Below are 18,922 nucleotides of genomic sequence, written 5' to 3' on the forward strand. Positions count from 1 at the left end.
GGCTGTGGTCTCACAAGCCTGCTTCCTGCTGTGGTTAGCTACAGTCTGTATTTGTACATTCATCCATAACATCAGGCGATCTTGTGGCACAGTGAGCTGTAGCTGACTCAGAAGCTCTGACTTCAGGCCTCACTCCAAGAGTCCAAGGAAGGTCCATTCATAACATGTCCAAACAGGTTGGATTTCACCTTATGAATCCTTCTAATATGTACCAGTGATGGGTGATATGAGGAGAGATTCCTGGATGGGAAGAAATTGGAACCTCTACCATTCATATCCACAGCTCCAGCCTGCAACATGCATGTCAAAGTGAATACAGATTTTGTGAAGGAATGGTTGGCTCAATTAGCTGGATGGCTGGTATGGATAACATTGGCGCTTTCAGTATGGTTCTCGACCCCTATTCTAAGTAAGGGACAGATTCTAAGCATGCATCCTTGTCTTCCTGTGTTAGAGCTCATGGCACTGGGCTTGGATCTGCCTTCAGGCAGAGAACTATAGAAGATCTGGAATATTTTGGAACACTATAAGGAACATTCATTACTATTAACAATTTCAAAAACCTTTGAAGCAGTACACATTAATTTTCTTTAACAAAATGGTAGAGAACGATTTCACTCTATTGAAGTCCATATAGACTACATCTACTGCTCGCCTTCATCAAACCTCTTTGCCATTTCCTCAAAAAACTCAATCAAGTTAATGGTTGTAATTGTACCAGCCTCCACCACTTCCTCTGACAGCACATTGCATAAGCACCTCGCCCTCTGCCTGAAAAGGTTGTCCCTTAGGTCCCTTTTATAACTTGCCCCTCTCACCTTAAACCTTCGCCTTTTCAATTTGGACTCCCCCACCCCGGGAAAAAGAACTTGCCTATTTACCCTATCCATGCCCCTCATGACTTTATAAACCTCTATAAGGTCGCCCCTCAGCCTCTCATGAACGATTTTTTTGAACAAGTAACAAAGAGGATTGATGAAGGCAGAGCAGTAGATGTGATCTATATGGACTTCAGTAAGGTGTTCAACAAGATTCCTCATGAGAGACTGGTTAGCAAGGTTAGATCTCATGGAATACAGGGAGAACTAGCCATTTGGATACAGAACTGGCTCGAAGGCAGAAGACAGACAGTGGTGGTGGAGGGTTGTTTTCAGACTGGAGGCCTGTGACCAGTGGTGTGTCTCAAGGAATGGTGCGGGTACACTGCTGTTTATCTTTTATATAAATGATTTGGATGTGAACATAGGAGTTATAGTTAGTAAGTTTGTAGATGACATTAATTGGAGGTATAGCAGACAGCGAAGAAGGTTACCTCGGATCTTGATCAGATGGGCCAATGAGCTGAGAAGTGGCAGATGGAATTTAATTTAGATAAATGCGAGATGCTGCATTTTGAAAAAGCAAATCAGAGCAGGACTAATACACTTAATGGTAAGGTCCTGAGGACTGCTGCTGAACAAAGAGACTTTGGAGTACAGGTTGATAGTTCCTTGAAAGTAGAGTTGCAGATAGATAGGATAGTGAAGAAGGCATTTGGTATGCTTTCCTTTATTAGTCAGAGCATTGAGTACAGGAGTTGGAAGGTCATGTTGGAGCTGTACAGGACATTGGTTAGGCTACTTTTGGAATATTACATGCAATTCTGGTCTCCCTCCTACCGGAAGGATGTTGTGAAACTTGGAAGGGTTCAGAGAAGATTTACAAAGATGTTGTCAGGGTTGGAGGATTTGAACTATAAGGAGAGGCTGAACAGGCTGGGGCTGTTTTCCCTGGAGCATCAGAGGCTGAGGGGTGACCTTATAGAGGTTTATAAAATCATGAGGGGATGGATAGGATAAATAGACAAAGTCTTTTCCCTGGGGTGGGAGAGTCCAGAACTAGAGGGCATAGGTTTAGGGTGAGAGGGGAAAGATATAAAAGGGACCTAAGGAGCAACAGAGGGTGGTGCGTGTATGGAATGAGCTGTCAGAGGAAGTGGTGAAGGCTGGTACAATTACAACATTTAAAAGCCATCTGGATGGGTATATGAATGGGAAGGGTTTGGAGGGACATGGGTCAAGTGTTTGCAAATGGAGCTAGATTATGTTGGGATATCTGGTCGGCATGGTCGAGGTGGACCAAAGGATCTGTTTCCATGCTGTACATCTCTATGAATCTATGACTCTCCCTATCGCTCAAATCCTCCAATTCTGGCAACATCCTTGTAAATCTTTTCTGAACCCTTTCAAGTTTCACAACATCCTTCCTACAGCAGGGAGACCAGAACTGTGTGCAATATTCCAAAATGGGAAGATATTGTATATTGGAAAGGAAAGGAAAACTCTTCAATCCTGACTGATCTGACTATAAAAGTACAATCTGACTATAAACAACCCAACAGGCTCCAATTTCATCATATTCAACAAAATTTAAATTTTCAAAATAATCAAAAAAATTCAAATTGCACAGATCATCACAGAATGAAAACAAGCTCTGCTAAGACTCATTGTAAACTTTTAAAATACAAACTAGGTACAAAATGCCTGGAAATCAAACAAAAGCTGTGCCAATGTTTTCGAAATGGATGACTGTTCAACAATATATCATTAAAAACTATGGCTTTCCAGATAAAAGCCTTTGCTCTCACTGCCTATCTCTTGCAACAGTATCAAACTGCATTAAGATCTTTTTAGTGAATCATTTTCACAGATTATAATTTAAGTTTTAATTTACAACATTGTGATGATTCATTCTGAACATTAAGTTAAAACCAGCCTAGATTAATGAAATGGAAGTCTCTCGCTGGGTACAAGGATTTTCTGTGATATATTGGTGTGACTGGTCTTAATGCACTTTAAACATTCATATTTCAGACCATTCAGGAATCGTTTCTTGTAAAATTCAGCTTTGGAACTGGTAGATTCTTAAATTGAAACAGTGGTACATTTATGAGTGTTATTATGCTCTTCATTTAAAAAAAATGTCTGCTTTAACAATGGGTGGTAGAAAAATAGAAAATTACACAATTTTTATTTTCACCTCTTGTTCTTATGAAAAGATAGCACCAAAGACAGTATTAAACAATGAAGCATTTGAATATCCCAAAACTCAGACTAATGTTTCATTTTTGGAAACTCTTCGGGAGAAAAGAACAACAGGAAAGCAAGAGCATTAATTATTCTTTGCTATTAAGCTCCGTGAATTTCCCCATTGCTTCTTGTGACTCATGCTGTGATATAACACCATGAGTGCTGGTAGCTGAGGTCATTGTTCATCTGAGAGTCTGGACAATTAGTGCTGGTAGACTATTCCATGTATAGGGAATGGAAGCACTGAAGTCAAGTCTTTTCCTTACCTGATTTCTATGAATGTACTTTTCAACATTGATCATGGGCTATTTACTAGGTGCAAAAGCTCCAGCTGACTTTCCCTCCCTGGCTAACTTGATTATTCCCGATTTGGAGATGCCGGTGTTGGACTGGGGTGTACAAAGTTAAAAATCACACAACACCAGGTTATAGTCCAACAGGTTTAATTGGAAGCACACTAGCTTTCGGAGGGACGCTCCTTCATCAGGTGATAGTGGAGGGCTCGATCGTAACACAGAATTTATAGCAAAAATTTACAGTGTGATGTAACTGGAATTATACATTGAAAACAATCAATGTTTCAATGTATAATTTCAGTTACATCATACTGTAAATTTTTACTATAAATTCTGTGTTACGATCAAGCCCTCCACTATCACCTGATGAAGGAGTGTTGCTCCGAAAGCTAGTGTGCTTCCAATTAAACCTGTTGGACTATAACCTGGTGTTGTGTGATTTTTAACTTTGATTATTCCCATTGGTATGCAAAGTGAACTAACTCAGCACAGATCTCAAATCAAACTTATTCTATGTGGCCCAGTTCAATTCGAGGTAAGAAGCTGACATGTTGCTGCAGCAAAGCAGCTCTGTAGGAATGATTATTCTTAATAATTGATGGAATTTCAGTACATAGGTTAATAAAAGTGATGGAGTTTACCACAGTGTTAGTATAACATTGCTTACCAGCCTATTTGGAAAACAATGTCCCTTGAAGAACTGTACTTCAACAAGACATGCTATTATGAAGATTATTTCAGCAGAAGCATTAAAAATCCACAGAGGCTTGTTAAATCTTACTGATAGGATTAGTGCAATTGATAAAAGAGAACTGAAACACTAGCAGTTAGTGAAATTCAATTTTTAATGTTCTTGGTTTAATTGCTTTATATTAATTAGGAGCCTTGTCATTGAACCCTTTTTCATTACAATGATTTTACTCCTTGGTGTTGTCTATTTGCAAATCGTATAAAAATTGTAAAGTTTCAGCATTCTTAAATGTGCTGCTTGATAATTTTGCCTAATTCTGTAAAGATAGAAAAAGGCAGTTTCTGGAATTCATTCAACAGACTATGTACAAGTCTCTAAACCTCTGTGTTACAGTTAATTTTTTTCACTCAATCGACTCCTGGCATTTGAAGGTTGCTTTCATGCTGCTAGGAAGTGCTATGCTCTCCTTCACTTGTCCTTGTACTTTGCAAACAAACAATGCAAGATTCGGATCGTGGCTTTACTGTCCAGATTTACAACATCTGTGGAGAGTCAGGAAAGAGAGGAAGTTTCTCTTAAAATGTGCAATCACAATCATAAGGTATATACAAACAAAGAAGCTATCCAAGTCTATCACTAAACAATCATACAGCTCTCATTCCAGAACCCTTGCTGGCTTGAAAGTTCACTTCAAGCCTTATTTTTTGTAACGTGATTAAACTTTCCCTGATATTGGACCTAAATTTGTTTTTCACCCATTCTGATCCTCTCCACTCCACCACCAACACCTACCCCATTTCATATGTCTCTGAAATCAATGCGTAGTTGGAATGAAGCTTCAATGAATGTAAAATCAGATATTTATGTACGGTTCAAATCAGTCTGAAACCTGATGCTAAAGCCAAACACTGCAGATGTTGGAAATCGGAACTAAAAACAGAACACAAAGGTAATACTCAGTCATTCATGCAGCATCTGTTATGCAAAAGAAAAGTTAGTGTTTTAGGTCTGTGACCTCCTATCAAAGAAATCTTAAAGCTTGTCATTGTGATGGCTCTGTATACCCAATAGCACTGATCAGCATATATGCAGTTCTCTTATCTACAGCATTGTAATTAAACGACACTGAGATAATGGAGCTGAGGTAGTATTTCTTCTTAGACCATAAAAAATAGGAAGAGAAGCAGGCTGTCCCGCCCCTCAATCCATGACCCTTGATTCCCAGACTGATTAAGAATCTACCTGTCTCAGCCTTAAATACACATAAGGACTCTGCCCCCAAAGCTCTCTGTGGCAAGGAATTCCAAAGACTCTCAACCATCTGAGAGAAGGAATCCTCCTCATCTCAATCTTAAACAGGCATCCTTTCAGTTTGAAACTATACCCTCTGGTTCTGGAGGGTGCTTTTCCTCAGTGTTTTCAGCAAGCCATCAATAATTTCAACAAATATCCATCCTTCTCGGCAATTTCCAAATATCCATCCTTCTCTGTAACTCACAAACACAGCACACAGATGTAAAATAAAACACAAAGTTCCATATATTACTCAATTGTTGATTTATTTAGTTTTTCCCTTTATTCTGGCCTTACTGATGACTGCTCAGAGAGGGAGCTATTTTATCACACCTTTAGCTAGCTTCATGTGTTTACAACTGGCTTTGAGTTGGGTTTTTATTAAAAGCTAGCAGTTTTTTTGCTTGTCCCATTTGTTGTCACTCTGGGTGAACACCTGGTTTGCCTCATGTGGCACTACCCCAATGTTCAGTTTTAAATATCTTTGCATGGGATTGAGGGATCATCAGAGAGCTTCATCTGATTTTTGTTCATTATTTCATCACCTTCCCATCTGTTCACACTCCTCTTTAAAACAGCAGTGAACAGTGACACCAACCAAGTACAGGACTTCAGGGTCATGAGAAGGAAGGATGACAACATTAAACAAATACTGAAATTGGACGTTCCAGTGTTTGCAAGATTAATATCTCACTCTATCTTTCAGTTTGCAACAAATCTTTGTGCAGATACATACAATCAAAATCACCTGTCTAATAATAGTGTCTGAATTATTTTAGAATGTGCAGTTCATCCAATTTTAAAATAAATTTTACACGGTTAAAATTAATGTACAGGTCATTCTGCTATAACGCGATAGTTATAAAAATCGCACCAAGGAAAACAGCTATAGAAAACTGCGCTATGGAAAAATGGCTATAGAAAACCACTATATCTGTTCAACAAAAAGTTTGCATTATCCAAACATCCTCCACAATTCTTCAATCATGTTATAACCTATTCAGGTTGACGAAAACGCGTTACACCAGAACAACTTATAGCTGAATGCTGGCTTTGGAGTTGGATGATGCTGGACTTGTTACCTATTTTGTTACTTGCAGTCTGCTCTACTGCCATACTCCAAGCCATCCATGACCCCACCCAAACTGGATCATGAACCTCCCATTGCCTAAAGCCCCTGCCTCAAAACTCCAACAAAATCTAAATTTGCTGGGCCCTTGATCCTGAGACTGTTCGTTTTGAAAGAGAGTGTACCTGCAAATAGTTACTTAGAGCCTGAGTTACTGAGGACCTATACTTTCCATATAAAATCATCCCTACAGCTGGTTCATTTTCCTAGAGGTGGGTTCAAGAAAAATCAAATGTAAAAGTCTCATTAATAACTCAACTTCAAGGAAGCAAATCTATATTCTATTCTGTTGTGGTTTAAATAGCCCAAATCAGATGGATTCCAGTCTCAGCCTCGGCTAAGTCTCATCGCCACAGGAACTTAACCCAGCTGTACTGACCGAGAAATAGGCAAAATCACAACAACCTTAATCTTCAAAAGTACAAAAAAAAGGACCTTCTTATCTTCCTAAATGTTCACTGACCTGCAGGATCAATTGGGTGCTTCAACAGTCCTCTCTCTTTAAGAAGTTTCACCACAAATGTAACATTGTAAAGCTGTAATTGAAGACAGCATATGTTATAATGGGCTTTATTTTCTGTGCAAAAGATATCAGTGCCTAATTCAGGTACATGAGAAATGAATTTTAGTTAAAAATTTGAATTAAATCTGAAGATGTGCATTAGAATTTTTGTAGAAGCTATAGAGGCTCTTGCTGCCCCCAATTCCCATCCCCACCACCAGTAAATTTAATAAAGTATGTTGATGATCGGGGATTAATATAATACAGATTAATAGTAATGTGGAGTGATTAGCTGTGAATCTGACTGTTAATTATCAGGCTTCTTAAAGCTTCACATCACTCCAACCTCAAACAGCGCTGATAAGCTAAGCAGTCACACATTGAGTTAAATGAGAATCTAGGATTTTGAAATTCACAGATACCTATAAAATCTAAACTAAGTACTTCATGCATTTAGCATACCCAGAGCTTATCTCAACACAACAGCAAGCTGTGCTCCAATGTAGTAGGAAACAAATGTGAGATTCATCACATGATGGTTGTTTACGTGGAGTGCTGAATGCAAAGATAGATCTCCTGTCCAATCCTGCAAATCAACTGATTGAGTTTAGGGATCAGTGGTGCTGGAAGAGCACAGCAATTCAGGCAGCATCCGAGGACAGGCAAAATCGACGTTTCGGGCAAAAGCCCTTCATCAGGAATAAAGGCAGAGAGCCTGAAGCGTGGAGAGATAAGCTAGAGGAGGGTGGGGGTGGGGAGAGAGTGGCATAGAGTACAATAGGTCAGTGGGGAAGGAGATGAAGGTGATAGGTCAGGGAGGAGAGGGTGGAGTGGATAGGTGGAAAAGGAGCTGGGCAGGTCGGACAAGTCCAGACAGGTCAGGGGATCGAGTTTCTGGAGGTTAGAAGCTAGGATGAGGTGGGGGAAGGGGAAATGAGGAAACTGTTGAAATCCACATTGATGCCCTGGGGTTGAAGTGTTCCGAGGCGGAAGATGAGGCGTTCTTCCTCCAGGCGTCTGGTGGTGAGGGAGCGGCGGTGGAGGAGGCCCAGCACCTCCATATCCTCGGCAGAGTGGGAGGGGGAGTTGAAATGTTGAGCCACTGGGCGATTTGGTTGATTGGTGCGGGTGTCTCGGAGATGTTCCCTAAAGCGCTCTGCTAGGAGGCGCCCAGTCTCCCCAATGTAGAGGAGACCGCATTGGGAGCAACGGATACAATAAATGATATTAGTGGATGTGCAGGTAAAACTTTGATGGATGTGGAAAGCTCCTTTGGGGCCTTGGATAGAGGTGAGGGAGGAGGTGTGGGCGCAGGTTTTACAGTTCCTGCGGTGGCAGGGGAAAGTGCCAGGATGGGAGGGTGGGTCGTAGGGGGGCGTGGACCTGACCAGGTAGTCACGGAGGGAACGGTCTTTGCGGAAGGCGGAGAGGGGTGGGGAGGGAAATATATCCCTGGTGGTGGGGTCTGTTTGGAGGTGGTGGAAATGTCGGCGGATGATTTGGTTTATGCGAAGGTTGGTAGGGTGGAAGGTGAGCACCAGGGGCGTTCTGTGCTTGTTGCGGTTGGAGGGGTTGGGTCTGAGGGCGGAGGTGCGGGATGTGGATGAGATGCATTGGAGGGCATCTTTAACCACGTGGGAAGGGAAATTGCGGTCTCTAAAGAAGGAGGCCATCTGGTGTGTTCTATGGTGGAACCGCTCCTCCTGGGAGCAGATACGGCGGAGGCGGAGGAATTGGGAATACGGGATGGCATTTTTGCAAGAGGTAGGGTGGGAAGAGGTGTAATCCAGGTAGCTGTGGGAGTCGGTGGGTTTGTAGAAGATGTCAGTGTCAAGTCGGTCGTCACTGATGGAGATGGAGAGGTCCAGGAAGGGGAGGGAGGTGTCAGAGATGGTCCAGGTAAATTTAAGGTCAGGGTGGAATGTGTTGGTGAAGTTGATGAATTGCTCAACCTCCTCGCGGGAGCATGAGGTGGCGCCAATGCAGTCATCAATGTAGCGGAGGAAGAGGTGGGGAGTGGTGCCGGTGTAATTACGGAAGATCAACTGCTCTACGTAGCCAACAAAGAGACAGGCATAGCTGGGGCCCATACGTGTGCCCATGGCTACCCCTTTGGTCTGGAGGAAGTGGGAGGATTCAAAGGAGAAATTGTTAAGGGTGAGGACCAGTTCGGCCAAACGAATGAGAGTGTCGGTGGAGGGGTACTGTTGGGAACGTCTGGAGAGGAAAAAACGGAGGGCTTGGAGGCCCTGGTCATGGCGGATGGAGGTGTAGAGGGATTGGATATCCATGGTGAAGATGAGGTGTTGGGGGCCGGGGAAACGGAAGTCTTGGAGGAGGTGGAGGGCGTGGGTGGTGTCTCGAACGTATGTGGGGAGTTCCTGGACTAGGAGGGATAGGACAGTGTCGAGGTAGGTAGAGATGAGTTCAGTGGGGCAGGAGCATGCTGAGACAATGGGTCGGTCAGGGTGGTCAGGCTTGTGATTGAGTTTACCCCACATTGCTCACATTACCCTCATGAGCTTGGGTCCACAAACTAGCAGTGATTGTTTCCTTCCTTTTCAACTATGGAGCTTTGCAAGGCATCATGATAAGTGCTTGAGAAAGCAGAAAAATCAAAAGTAAGACATGTATAACAGCGACAATTTTAAACTCACCTTTTCGTTGTAATCTGAAGGATTTAAAAAATATTCGCTCAGGTGAATGAAGTAGCCTTCTAGCTGCCCAATTAACAGAATCAGGATCACCCCATTGGAAAACTGGGAAATAAATACAGTAATGAACAGAATCCAATTAGGACAGAGGACCAAATCATCCATCTTCAATTAATATTTAACTATAGTTTAGATGCAACAACATTTCTCTCCCAGAAAAATAGACACTTTTGAGTCTTTCGTCAATACTAGTTGAAGTGCAATATTATTAACAATGTTCTGGTTGCCTCACTACCAGAAGGAATTGGAGGCTTTGGAGAGGGTACAGAAATAGTTTACCAAGCTGTTGCTTGGTTGGGAGAGTATTAGCTATGAGGAGAGATTGGACCAACTTGGTTTGTTTTCACTTAAAGTCAAAGGATGAGGGGCGATGTGAGACAAGTTAACAAAATTATGGTCAGCATGGATAGAATGGATTGTCAGTCTTTTTCCCAGCATAGAAATGTCAACTACTAGGAAGCATGATTTGGAGATGCCGGTGTTGGACTGGGGTGTACAAAGTTAAAAATCACACAACACCAGGTTATAGTCCAACAGGTTTAATTGGAAGCACACTAGCTTTCGGAGCGAAGCTCCTTCATGCGATTATCACCTGATGAAGGAGCGTCGCTCCGAAAGCTAGTGTGCTTCCAATTAAACTTGTTGGACTATAACCTGGTGTTGTGTGATTTTTAACTTTGTACTAAGAAGCATTGGTGAGAGGTAAAAGGCGGAGGTTTAAAGGAACTGTGAGAGGTGATTTTTCTTTTTACACAGAGAGAACAGCATGGAAATAGACCCTTTGGTCCGCATCATCCATGCCGATCAGATATCCTAATCTAATTTATCTTGGGAAATAAGGCAGTCCAGGTGACTGAGGTGTCAGTGGGGGAGCACTTTGGGGCTAGCGACCCTAAATCTATTAGTTTTAAAATAGCGATGGAAAAGGACATGCCAGATCTAAAAGTTGAAGTTCTAAATTGGAGAAAGGCCAATTTTGATGGTATTAGGCAAGAACTTTCAAAAGCTGATTGGGCGCAGATGTTCACAGGTAAAGGGATGGCTGAAAAATGGGAAGCCTTCAGAAATGAGATAACGAGAATCCAAAGACAGTATGTTCCTGTCAGGGTGAAAGGAGAGGCTGGTAGCTAGAGGGAATGCTGTTTGATGAGAGAACTTGAGGTTTTGGTTAAGAAAAAGAAGGAATGATATGTCAGGAGAGATTGAGAGAATCCTTAGGAGAGTATAAAGCCAATAGGAGTACACTTAAGTGGGAAATCAGGAGGGCAAAAAGGGGCATTAGCAAATAGGATTAAGGAGAATCCAAGGGGTTTTTATAAATACATTAAGGACAAAAGGGTAACAAGTGAGAGAATAGAGTCTATGTAGCCTATGTGTGGACCCAAAGGAGATGGTGGAGATAGTAAACGAGTATTTTGCATCAGTGTTACTGTGGAGAAGGACATGGAAGATATAGAACGTACTTAAATAGATGGTGACATCTTGAAAAATGTTCACATTACACAGGGGATGGTGCTGGATGTCTTGAAACACATAAAAGTGGATAAATCCCCAGGATCTGGTCAGGTGTATCCTAGAACTCTGTGGGAAGCTAGGGAAGTGATTGCTGGGCTCCATGCTGAGATATTTGTATCATTGATAGTCACAGGTGAGGTGCTGGAAGACTAGAGGTTGGCTAATGTGGTGCCACTTTTTAAGAAAGGTAGTAAGGACAAGCCAGGGAACTATAGTCTGAAGTCGGTGGTGGGCAAGTCGTTGGAGGGAATCCTGAGCGACAGGATTTAAATTTATTTGGAAAGGTAAGGACTGATTAGAGATAGTCAGCATTGCTTTGTATGTGGGAAATCATGTCTCACAAACTTGATTGAGGTTTTTGAACAAGTAACAAAGAAGATTGATGAGGGCAGAGCAGTAGACATGATCTATATGGACTTCAGTAAGGCGTTCAACATGCAGCGCCTCACATTTATTTGAATTAAACTCCATCTGCCACTCCTCAGCCCATTGGCCCATCTGATCAAGATCCTGTTGTATGCAGAGGTAACCTTCTTCGCTGTCCACAACTCCTCCAATTTTGGTATCATCTACAAAATTACTAACTATACCTCCTATGTTCACATCCAAATCATTTATATAAATGACGAAATGTACTGATCCTTGTGGCACTCCACTGGTCACAGGCCTCCAGTCTGAAACGCAACCCTCCACCATGACCCTCTGTCTTCTACCTTTGAGCCAGTTCTGTACCAAATGGCTAGTTCTCCCTGTATTCCATGAGGTCTAACCTTGCTAGCCAGTTTCCCGTGGGGAACCTTGTTGAACGCCTTACTGAAGTCCATATAGATCATGTCTACTGCTCTGCCCTCATCAATTCTCTTTGTTTCTGTGCTGTATATCTTCATGACTCTATGACCCTAATTCTCAACACCAACATTTACTGAGGCATTTCTACACAATATAAGTTAAAATAGTCCTCTCAGCATTTCATCAGAATTCATGGCTTAATTCCTCATTGAGTAGAGCTTTATTCTCATGGAATCAGTGTTCCTCTAGGTTACTTTACATAAATAGGAGATCATGCTCAATGAAGCACAATGATGATGTTCACAATCGAGACTTATAATATGCCTTAGTAATAATTCTCAAGATTGAATTTCAAGATTCAGATCTCATGACTACATTTCCTGTACTTGATGAACTCTTACCGGAACCTGTGGCCCACAGTATCATGTTCACTCCGAGTCTCATAATATATAATTCCAGTTTCACTCTTGAGATAGTTGCACAAAAGCCAGAAGGATTGCTACATTGTTAGAGATGACAACTTTTGAATGAAACATTAACTGAGACTCTTCTTGAGGGGTCATCAAATATCTCAAGGCAATAGTTAAAGGATGACCGCCTCCCTCTCCTGGCCAACATTTATCCTTCAAACATAGTCACTAAAAATTATCTTGTCATCAATGCAAAACTGTTTGAGGTAGATTGCAGTATGTAAATTGGCTACTGTGTTTGCTACATTGCGACAGTAACTACACGTCAAAACATTCTTCAACAGCTGTAAAATACTTTCCGAGATCCTGGGGTGCCATACAAATGCAGTTGTTTTAAATTAGGAATTAAGAAAGAAATTGAAAAATTACATTTTTATAGTTTGAACAATTCAGCTTGAATTTATCTCAGATGCCATTTTGTTTAAGTGTTGCTGGAGAGCAGAACCCAATCAGAATAGTGCTGTTGACATTTAACCCTTTGGCAATTTCTGCAGATCTCTTGCCTGGACACTGTAATCAGCTGCAGTTATTTATCAGAGTGAATACCTACAAGGCATTTCAGTTTTACTGTCGAGTATTCCATCCCGATCGTGGCTGAATCTAAACAATGTCACACATGTGCACAGCATTAACACTCTGCATGTGCCAACAATGAGGGTCGATGTATTCCCAGCTGATGCATGCCAGGAGAACACAGGTTCAGGGGAGGGGGTTCATGAGGGGCCATGGATAAGACCTGAACTCATGGCAGGATGAAGAGGAAAGATAATGCACGGAACTAACATGGGCAGGGGTGGGGAGGGGAGGGGAGAAGGCTTGAAATTCGGTAGGAGTTAGAGGGTGGAGAGAAGCTGGGGTGGGTGGAGCGAAATCAGTAGGGGTAGGGAAAGGAACCCTCAGGCAGGAGAAAAGATTGGGATTTGGAGAAAAAGGTGGAAACCAGGAACGCAGCAGGAGAAATAGGAAGAAGAGGAGGAGGAGGAAATATATACCAAATGGTGGGGTGCAGAAGCAGAAGGAATCATGGGGGAATATAAAAACAGGTTTCTGAAGGTGGCAGAGCAAGTAAAGAATGGTGCTGAAAAGGCTTACAAGGTTATAAAAACATCAACACAGTAGTAGATGACATGGCCCCTTACGTCTGCCCTGCCATTTAATCCCATCATGACCAATCTTCTTGCTGAGCTCCTCTTTCTGCCTGCTCCAGATATCCCTCACTTTCTTGTTTTTTTTAAAATAGAAACAGTGAGTGCAAAAGCAAGCAAATTACACTAAACTTTCATAAACACTGATTAGGCTTCAGCTGGGCTCCTGCAGCCATTTCTGAAAGAGGCAGTTCTCTGGACTGATAGTAATGCTGAACTGTGTGAAGAGGTTAGAGAAACAGCCAGTGTTATGCTTTAAACAGGTGTAGTTTGTGTTCCCATTACTAGGCACTCCATTACACCCTGTGTATTATTTGCCAGGTTCAACTACTCCAAAGCTCTCTTGGTCAGTCTGCATGCATAAAGAACTTGAATTTATCAAAAACTCTGCTCAATGTACCTTAATCCGCAGCAAGTCCCATTTACTCGATGCCAATGTTTAGTAAACTACATTGCCTGCCAGTCTAGCAATGTCCCAATATTAAAATTCTTCTTTGCATTTTAAAATCCCTCCATCCTTCATCCCTTCCCTTCTGAATTTGGCAATGTTAGTGCCATTCATTCTCCAAATTCATTACAGTAATGTTATGCCAGTCTTGACAAATGATCAGTGCTCCTGCGATGGAGGCTACCCAGAGAGTTTAATTTTTAGGCTATGCTCAACCTGTCGAGTGGAGATTACTCCATAAATAGATGCTGTGGGTGAGCTGTAATGGTGAACGTCTAGAAAAAAGTGAACGTCGATGAATTTATTTTGAAAATTAAGTGGAGCTTCTTTATGGAGCAGTCTTGACGAAGCATAGTTACATCTGCGGAAATGAACTAGTTACTTTCCTCACTTTGACTGGTAAAACTCAGTTAAGGAATCAGAATTATTAAAAAAAACAAAGAACTGTGGATGCTGGAAAATGGAAGGAAAATGAATCAGAATGAATGCACTTGAGGTGCCCATGATCCTCTGTAACTAAACAGGCAGTGCTATCAACAGCGCAGGGCTTGTTGTATATCTGTAAATAACATTTTCACCCCATAAAGTGAGAAATCATTTTGTACATTGCTGGAAGCCCTCTAACAACAGTTCTCATTTACATTGAATGTATTGTGACCTATAGCTTTCGATTTTCCATACATAGTCATAGAAATGGGAGAAAGTGAGGACTGCAGATGCTGGAGACTAGAGTTGAAAAATGTGGCGCTGGAAAAACACAGCAGGCCAGGCAGCATCCGAGGAGCAGGAGAATCGATGTTTCGGGCATAAGCCCTTCTTCAGGAATGAGGCTGGTGTGCCAAGCACGCTGAGATAAAAGGAGGGGGGAGAGAATTTGAGGGAGGGGCGCTGGGAATACGATAGGTGGAAGGAGGTGAGGGTGATAGGCTGGAGAGGGGGTGGGGGGCGGAGAGGTCGAGAAGAAGATTGCAGATCAAGAGGGCAATGCTGAATCCGGGGGTTTGGGACTGAGACAAGGTGGGGGGAAGGGAAATGAGGAAGCTGGAAAAATCTACATTTATCCCGTGTGGTTGGAGGGTTCCTAGGCGGAAGATGAAGATGTCCTTGGCAGAGTGGGAAGGGGAGTTAAAGTGTTCAGCCATGGGGCGGTTGGGTTGGTTGGTGCGGGTGTCCCAGAGGTGTTCCCTGAAATGTTCCGCAAGTAGGCGGCCTGTCTCCCCAATGTATAGGAGGCCACATTGGGTGCAGCGGATAGAGTAAATGATGTGTGTGGAGGTGCAGGTGAATTTGCGATGGATATGGAAGGATCCATTGGGGCCTTGGAGGGAGGTGAGGGGGGAGGTGTGGTCGCAAGTTTCCCCAGCCTCATTCCTGAAGAAGAGCTTATGCCCGAAACATCGATTCTTCATAGTCATAGAGATGTATGGCATGGAAACAGACCCTTCGGTCCAACTCGTCTATGCCAATCAGATATCCCAACCTAATCTAGTTCCATTTCCCAGCACTTAGCCCATTTCCCTCTAAACCCTTCCTATTCATATACCCATCTAGATGCCTTTTAAATGTTGCAATTGTACCAGCCTCCACCCTTTCGTCTGGCAGCTCATATCCATTAACACACCCTCTTGCTTGTAAACGTTGCCCCTCAGATCTCTTTTATAGCTTTCCCCTCTCACCCTAAACTTATGCCCTCTAGTTCTGGATTCCCCCACCCCAGGAAAAAGACTTTGCCCATTTATCCTATCCATGCCCTTATGAATTTATAAACCTCTATAAGGTCACCCCTTAGTCTCTGACACTCTGACATTTGACTGTGAATGGATAAAATATCTTTCACAGGATATTTAAAGAAAATATACAAACCTGTGTGGTGAGGTCTTTCACAACCACGCCCAAACGACCCAAATGTTTGTTAGCGAAATGAAGTATTGCCTAAAAAAGAAATAAATTCAGTTTATCTTTGAGCCAACACAAAATCAGAGTGTCATATTCAGAGGCATAGAGTCATAAGACCATTCTGTCCATCAAGCCTATATTGGTTTTTCATTTTCCCATTCTCCCATTCCAGCCTTTTAACTCAAAGTTTGTTTCCAAATAGCCAGCCAATTTCCTTTTAAAATAATTGATATTTTTTCCACTTGCACAATCCTCATAAGAGTTTCAGCTCATTATCACTCACTATCCAAAGACGTTTTCCCCACAATCGCTCTGCAGTTCTTTCCAAAAAACTGAAATTTGTGTCCCCTTCATCCTTAAACCATTGGCTAATGGGGCAGCTATTTCAAGTCTACCTTATCTGAACCTTATCATAATGTTGACAAATTAAATTAAATTAAATATACCTTATTTTTTCTAAGGAGAACAACCCCGGCTTCTCCAACCTAATCTTAAAGCTAAAATCCCCCATCGCTCGAAACATTCTGATGCATCGTTTGCAAGAACTTCACATCTTTCCAAAGTACAGTGGCTAGAGTTAGGCACAATACTTGAGTTTAACTAAAAATTAATGAAGGTTTTACCCGAGCTCCTTGCTTTTGCACTCAATACATCTGTTTATGAATCCTAAATTCCCTTACACTCTGCTAATTGGTCTCAACTTGTTCCACCACCTTCAAAGATCTATGGTCATGGACCCCCCCCAAGGTCCCCTTGCCCATTTTCAACTGGATCCTTCAATCAATATGGCATCTTCTTTCTGCCAAAACCCCACACTTCTACATTCCATGTGACAACTGTCTACCCATTCTGCTGGCTGACATATGTCTGATGCATTAAACTGGCATTATCCTCACTGCTTACCATCCCTCCAAGTTTAGTAGCATTGGCAGTTTTTAAAAAAAAATGTTACTCCATATTACAATAATCATTTTTTTGTAATAAAGAAAGCAGTGGTTCATGAAACACCACTATCACTCTCTGCTCTGCAAAACAACCATTTACCACAGCATGCTGTTTTCTTTCCCTAAACCATTTTATATTTCTATCTGTGTCACACAAACTTTTGGCTATTTATTAGGAATCAGAATAAACTAAAAACAAAGAACGATGGATGCTGGAAGGAGCAGAGATATTAATACCTGAGGAGGTAGTTTTTTGCACTTAAACAAAGCACTTGTCACATTGATTGGCAACATGGGATGAGGTGCAGAAATCTCTGATACATTACTGAACTAGTTACTAGGCAATTTTCACAGCTAGGCATATATTTGTGAAAAGAACAAAGTGTACTGATTGGCAAAAAGACTTTAACAAATTGGCTTAAGTGAGGCTGAAATGAATAAATCCAGCTAATTTTGTTTTATTCATATATATTCATCATTCACTGTGCATGGAGATTTTGTTCCCAATAATTTTATACTTTTGCCTATTAAGTGGGCTTTTTTGTATTCTTAGGAGAACAACAAACATGGGTTTTCCTGCTGATACCGTCTCTCCCTCCCACAATGGTGAGATAACAAAATTCAGCTGAAGGTCTGTTGTTGACCAAAGTGCAATTTTGCCACCAGCTACATATCTAAGAACCTCGCTTCGTTGTGGTCCCCTATGATGGTTAATAGCAGGTGACTGCTAAGACCAGTCTGCACCCAGAAGGTTTGACTATAAAAAGGACTGGGCACCACAGATGTTTGAGTTTAAGTCAAATTGCCTGTACGGAATTTTCTCTCCTTACTGTTTCTGATATGCATTTGCTTTTGAAGGTGGCTACACCATTTTCTATTTGTGTAAGCCGGGGCAGTGATCCTCGGCAAACTTCTCTTGGACTCAGTTAATATCAAAATTCTTAAGTGAAGCTTTAAGAATGTCTTTTGAGGTTCTTCCATTAACTGTTATAATAGCACAAGCTCTTAATAGAAGATTCACTTTGCTGAGGCAGTGTCTGGCATTCCAGCAACATGACCAGCCAAATCAATTGTGACTGTCTCAGTAAGGGGTGCATGTGAGCTCAGGTGAGCACCTCAGTGTCTGCTATTTCGTCCTGTCATCTGATCACCAGAAACCATTGGAGGGAGCTTAGTGAAAGTAGTGGGAAGGAGGCTGGAAGAACACAGCAAGCCAGGCAGCATCAGGAGATGGAGAAGTTGATGTTTCAGTCCTGAAGAAGGGTTACACCCAAAATGTCGACTTCTCGACCTCCAGATCCTGCCTGGCTTGCTGTGTTCTTCCAGCCTCCTGCCTGTTTACTTTGGATTCCAGCATCTGCAGTTTCTTTTGTGAAAGTGGTGGCCATTCTTGGTGTGATGCTGGTAAACAGTCCAAGGCTCACACTGAAAAGCAGAGTGGAAGGACAATTACTTTATAGACTTTCCATTTTGTAGATAAACTTGCATCACATTTGGCAATTTTGGCATTTATCTTCTACAAGCAATTAATAATAGCTTGAGAAAATGAACTGGCTGTGGTCAGAAAGTGAAAACCTGGATTCAAGATAGTACTTTGCTGGAGCAGGTTAGTACATTACTTCAGTTCTCTTCATACTGCTTCTAAGGCTCAAGTTGTCAAATGCATCAGACAATAGGTTTATGTTACATTGCATGTTGTGCTGTGACACCCCTCAGGACATTCAAACCTTAGAGGTGACTGGGGAACAGACCTTCATTTTTAGTTTTTAATGTTAAGGTGGCCAATGTTACAGAACGGTGCTGCACCCAAAACATTATCTCTATCAAAGATGCAAAGGACTGTAGTGGGGATTCAGAGCTCATGCTCAGCACACATCTGCAGCAAGAGGTGACCAATAGTCTTACAACTGCCAGCTCCCCTTGTTTCCAATGGCCCCTGTACTGACCAGATGCCCATTGACAGTGACTACACCAACTTAGTCATTCTTCTTTTCCACAGTCACTCCAAAGGAATGTGTCACC

General features: G+C 42.0%; 1 protein-coding gene across 3 annotated transcripts in view; it reads right to left on the bottom strand.

Moving 5' to 3' along the window:
* Positions 1 to 4,191: 4,191 nt before the first annotated feature.
* The window catches only part of parvg (parvin, gamma), a 51,677-nt gene continuing 36,946 nt past the window's right edge, over positions 4,192 to 18,922 (bottom strand). For all 3 annotated transcript variants that reach the window (XM_043709210.2, XM_043709211.2, XM_087997396.1), the window contains 4 exons: positions 15,924 to 15,992; positions 9,637 to 9,738; positions 6,941 to 7,013; positions 4,192 to 4,597 (listed from right to left, as the gene is read on the bottom strand). In XM_043709210.2, the coding sequence (XP_043565145.1) occupies positions 4,524 to 4,597; positions 6,941 to 7,013; positions 9,637 to 9,738; positions 15,924 to 15,992 (318 nt within the window). In that variant the 3' untranslated portion in view covers positions 4,192 to 4,523. The remainder of the gene's footprint in view (positions 4,598 to 6,940; positions 7,014 to 9,636; positions 9,739 to 15,923; positions 15,993 to 18,922) is intronic.

Source organism: Chiloscyllium plagiosum, unplaced genomic scaffold (genome assembly GCF_037043375.1).
Source record: "Chiloscyllium plagiosum isolate Xiang-an unplaced genomic scaffold, Cpla_swu_hap1 HiC_scaffold_19, whole genome shotgun sequence".
Classification (NCBI taxonomy): Eukaryota; Metazoa; Chordata; class Chondrichthyes; order Orectolobiformes; family Hemiscylliidae; genus Chiloscyllium; species Chiloscyllium plagiosum.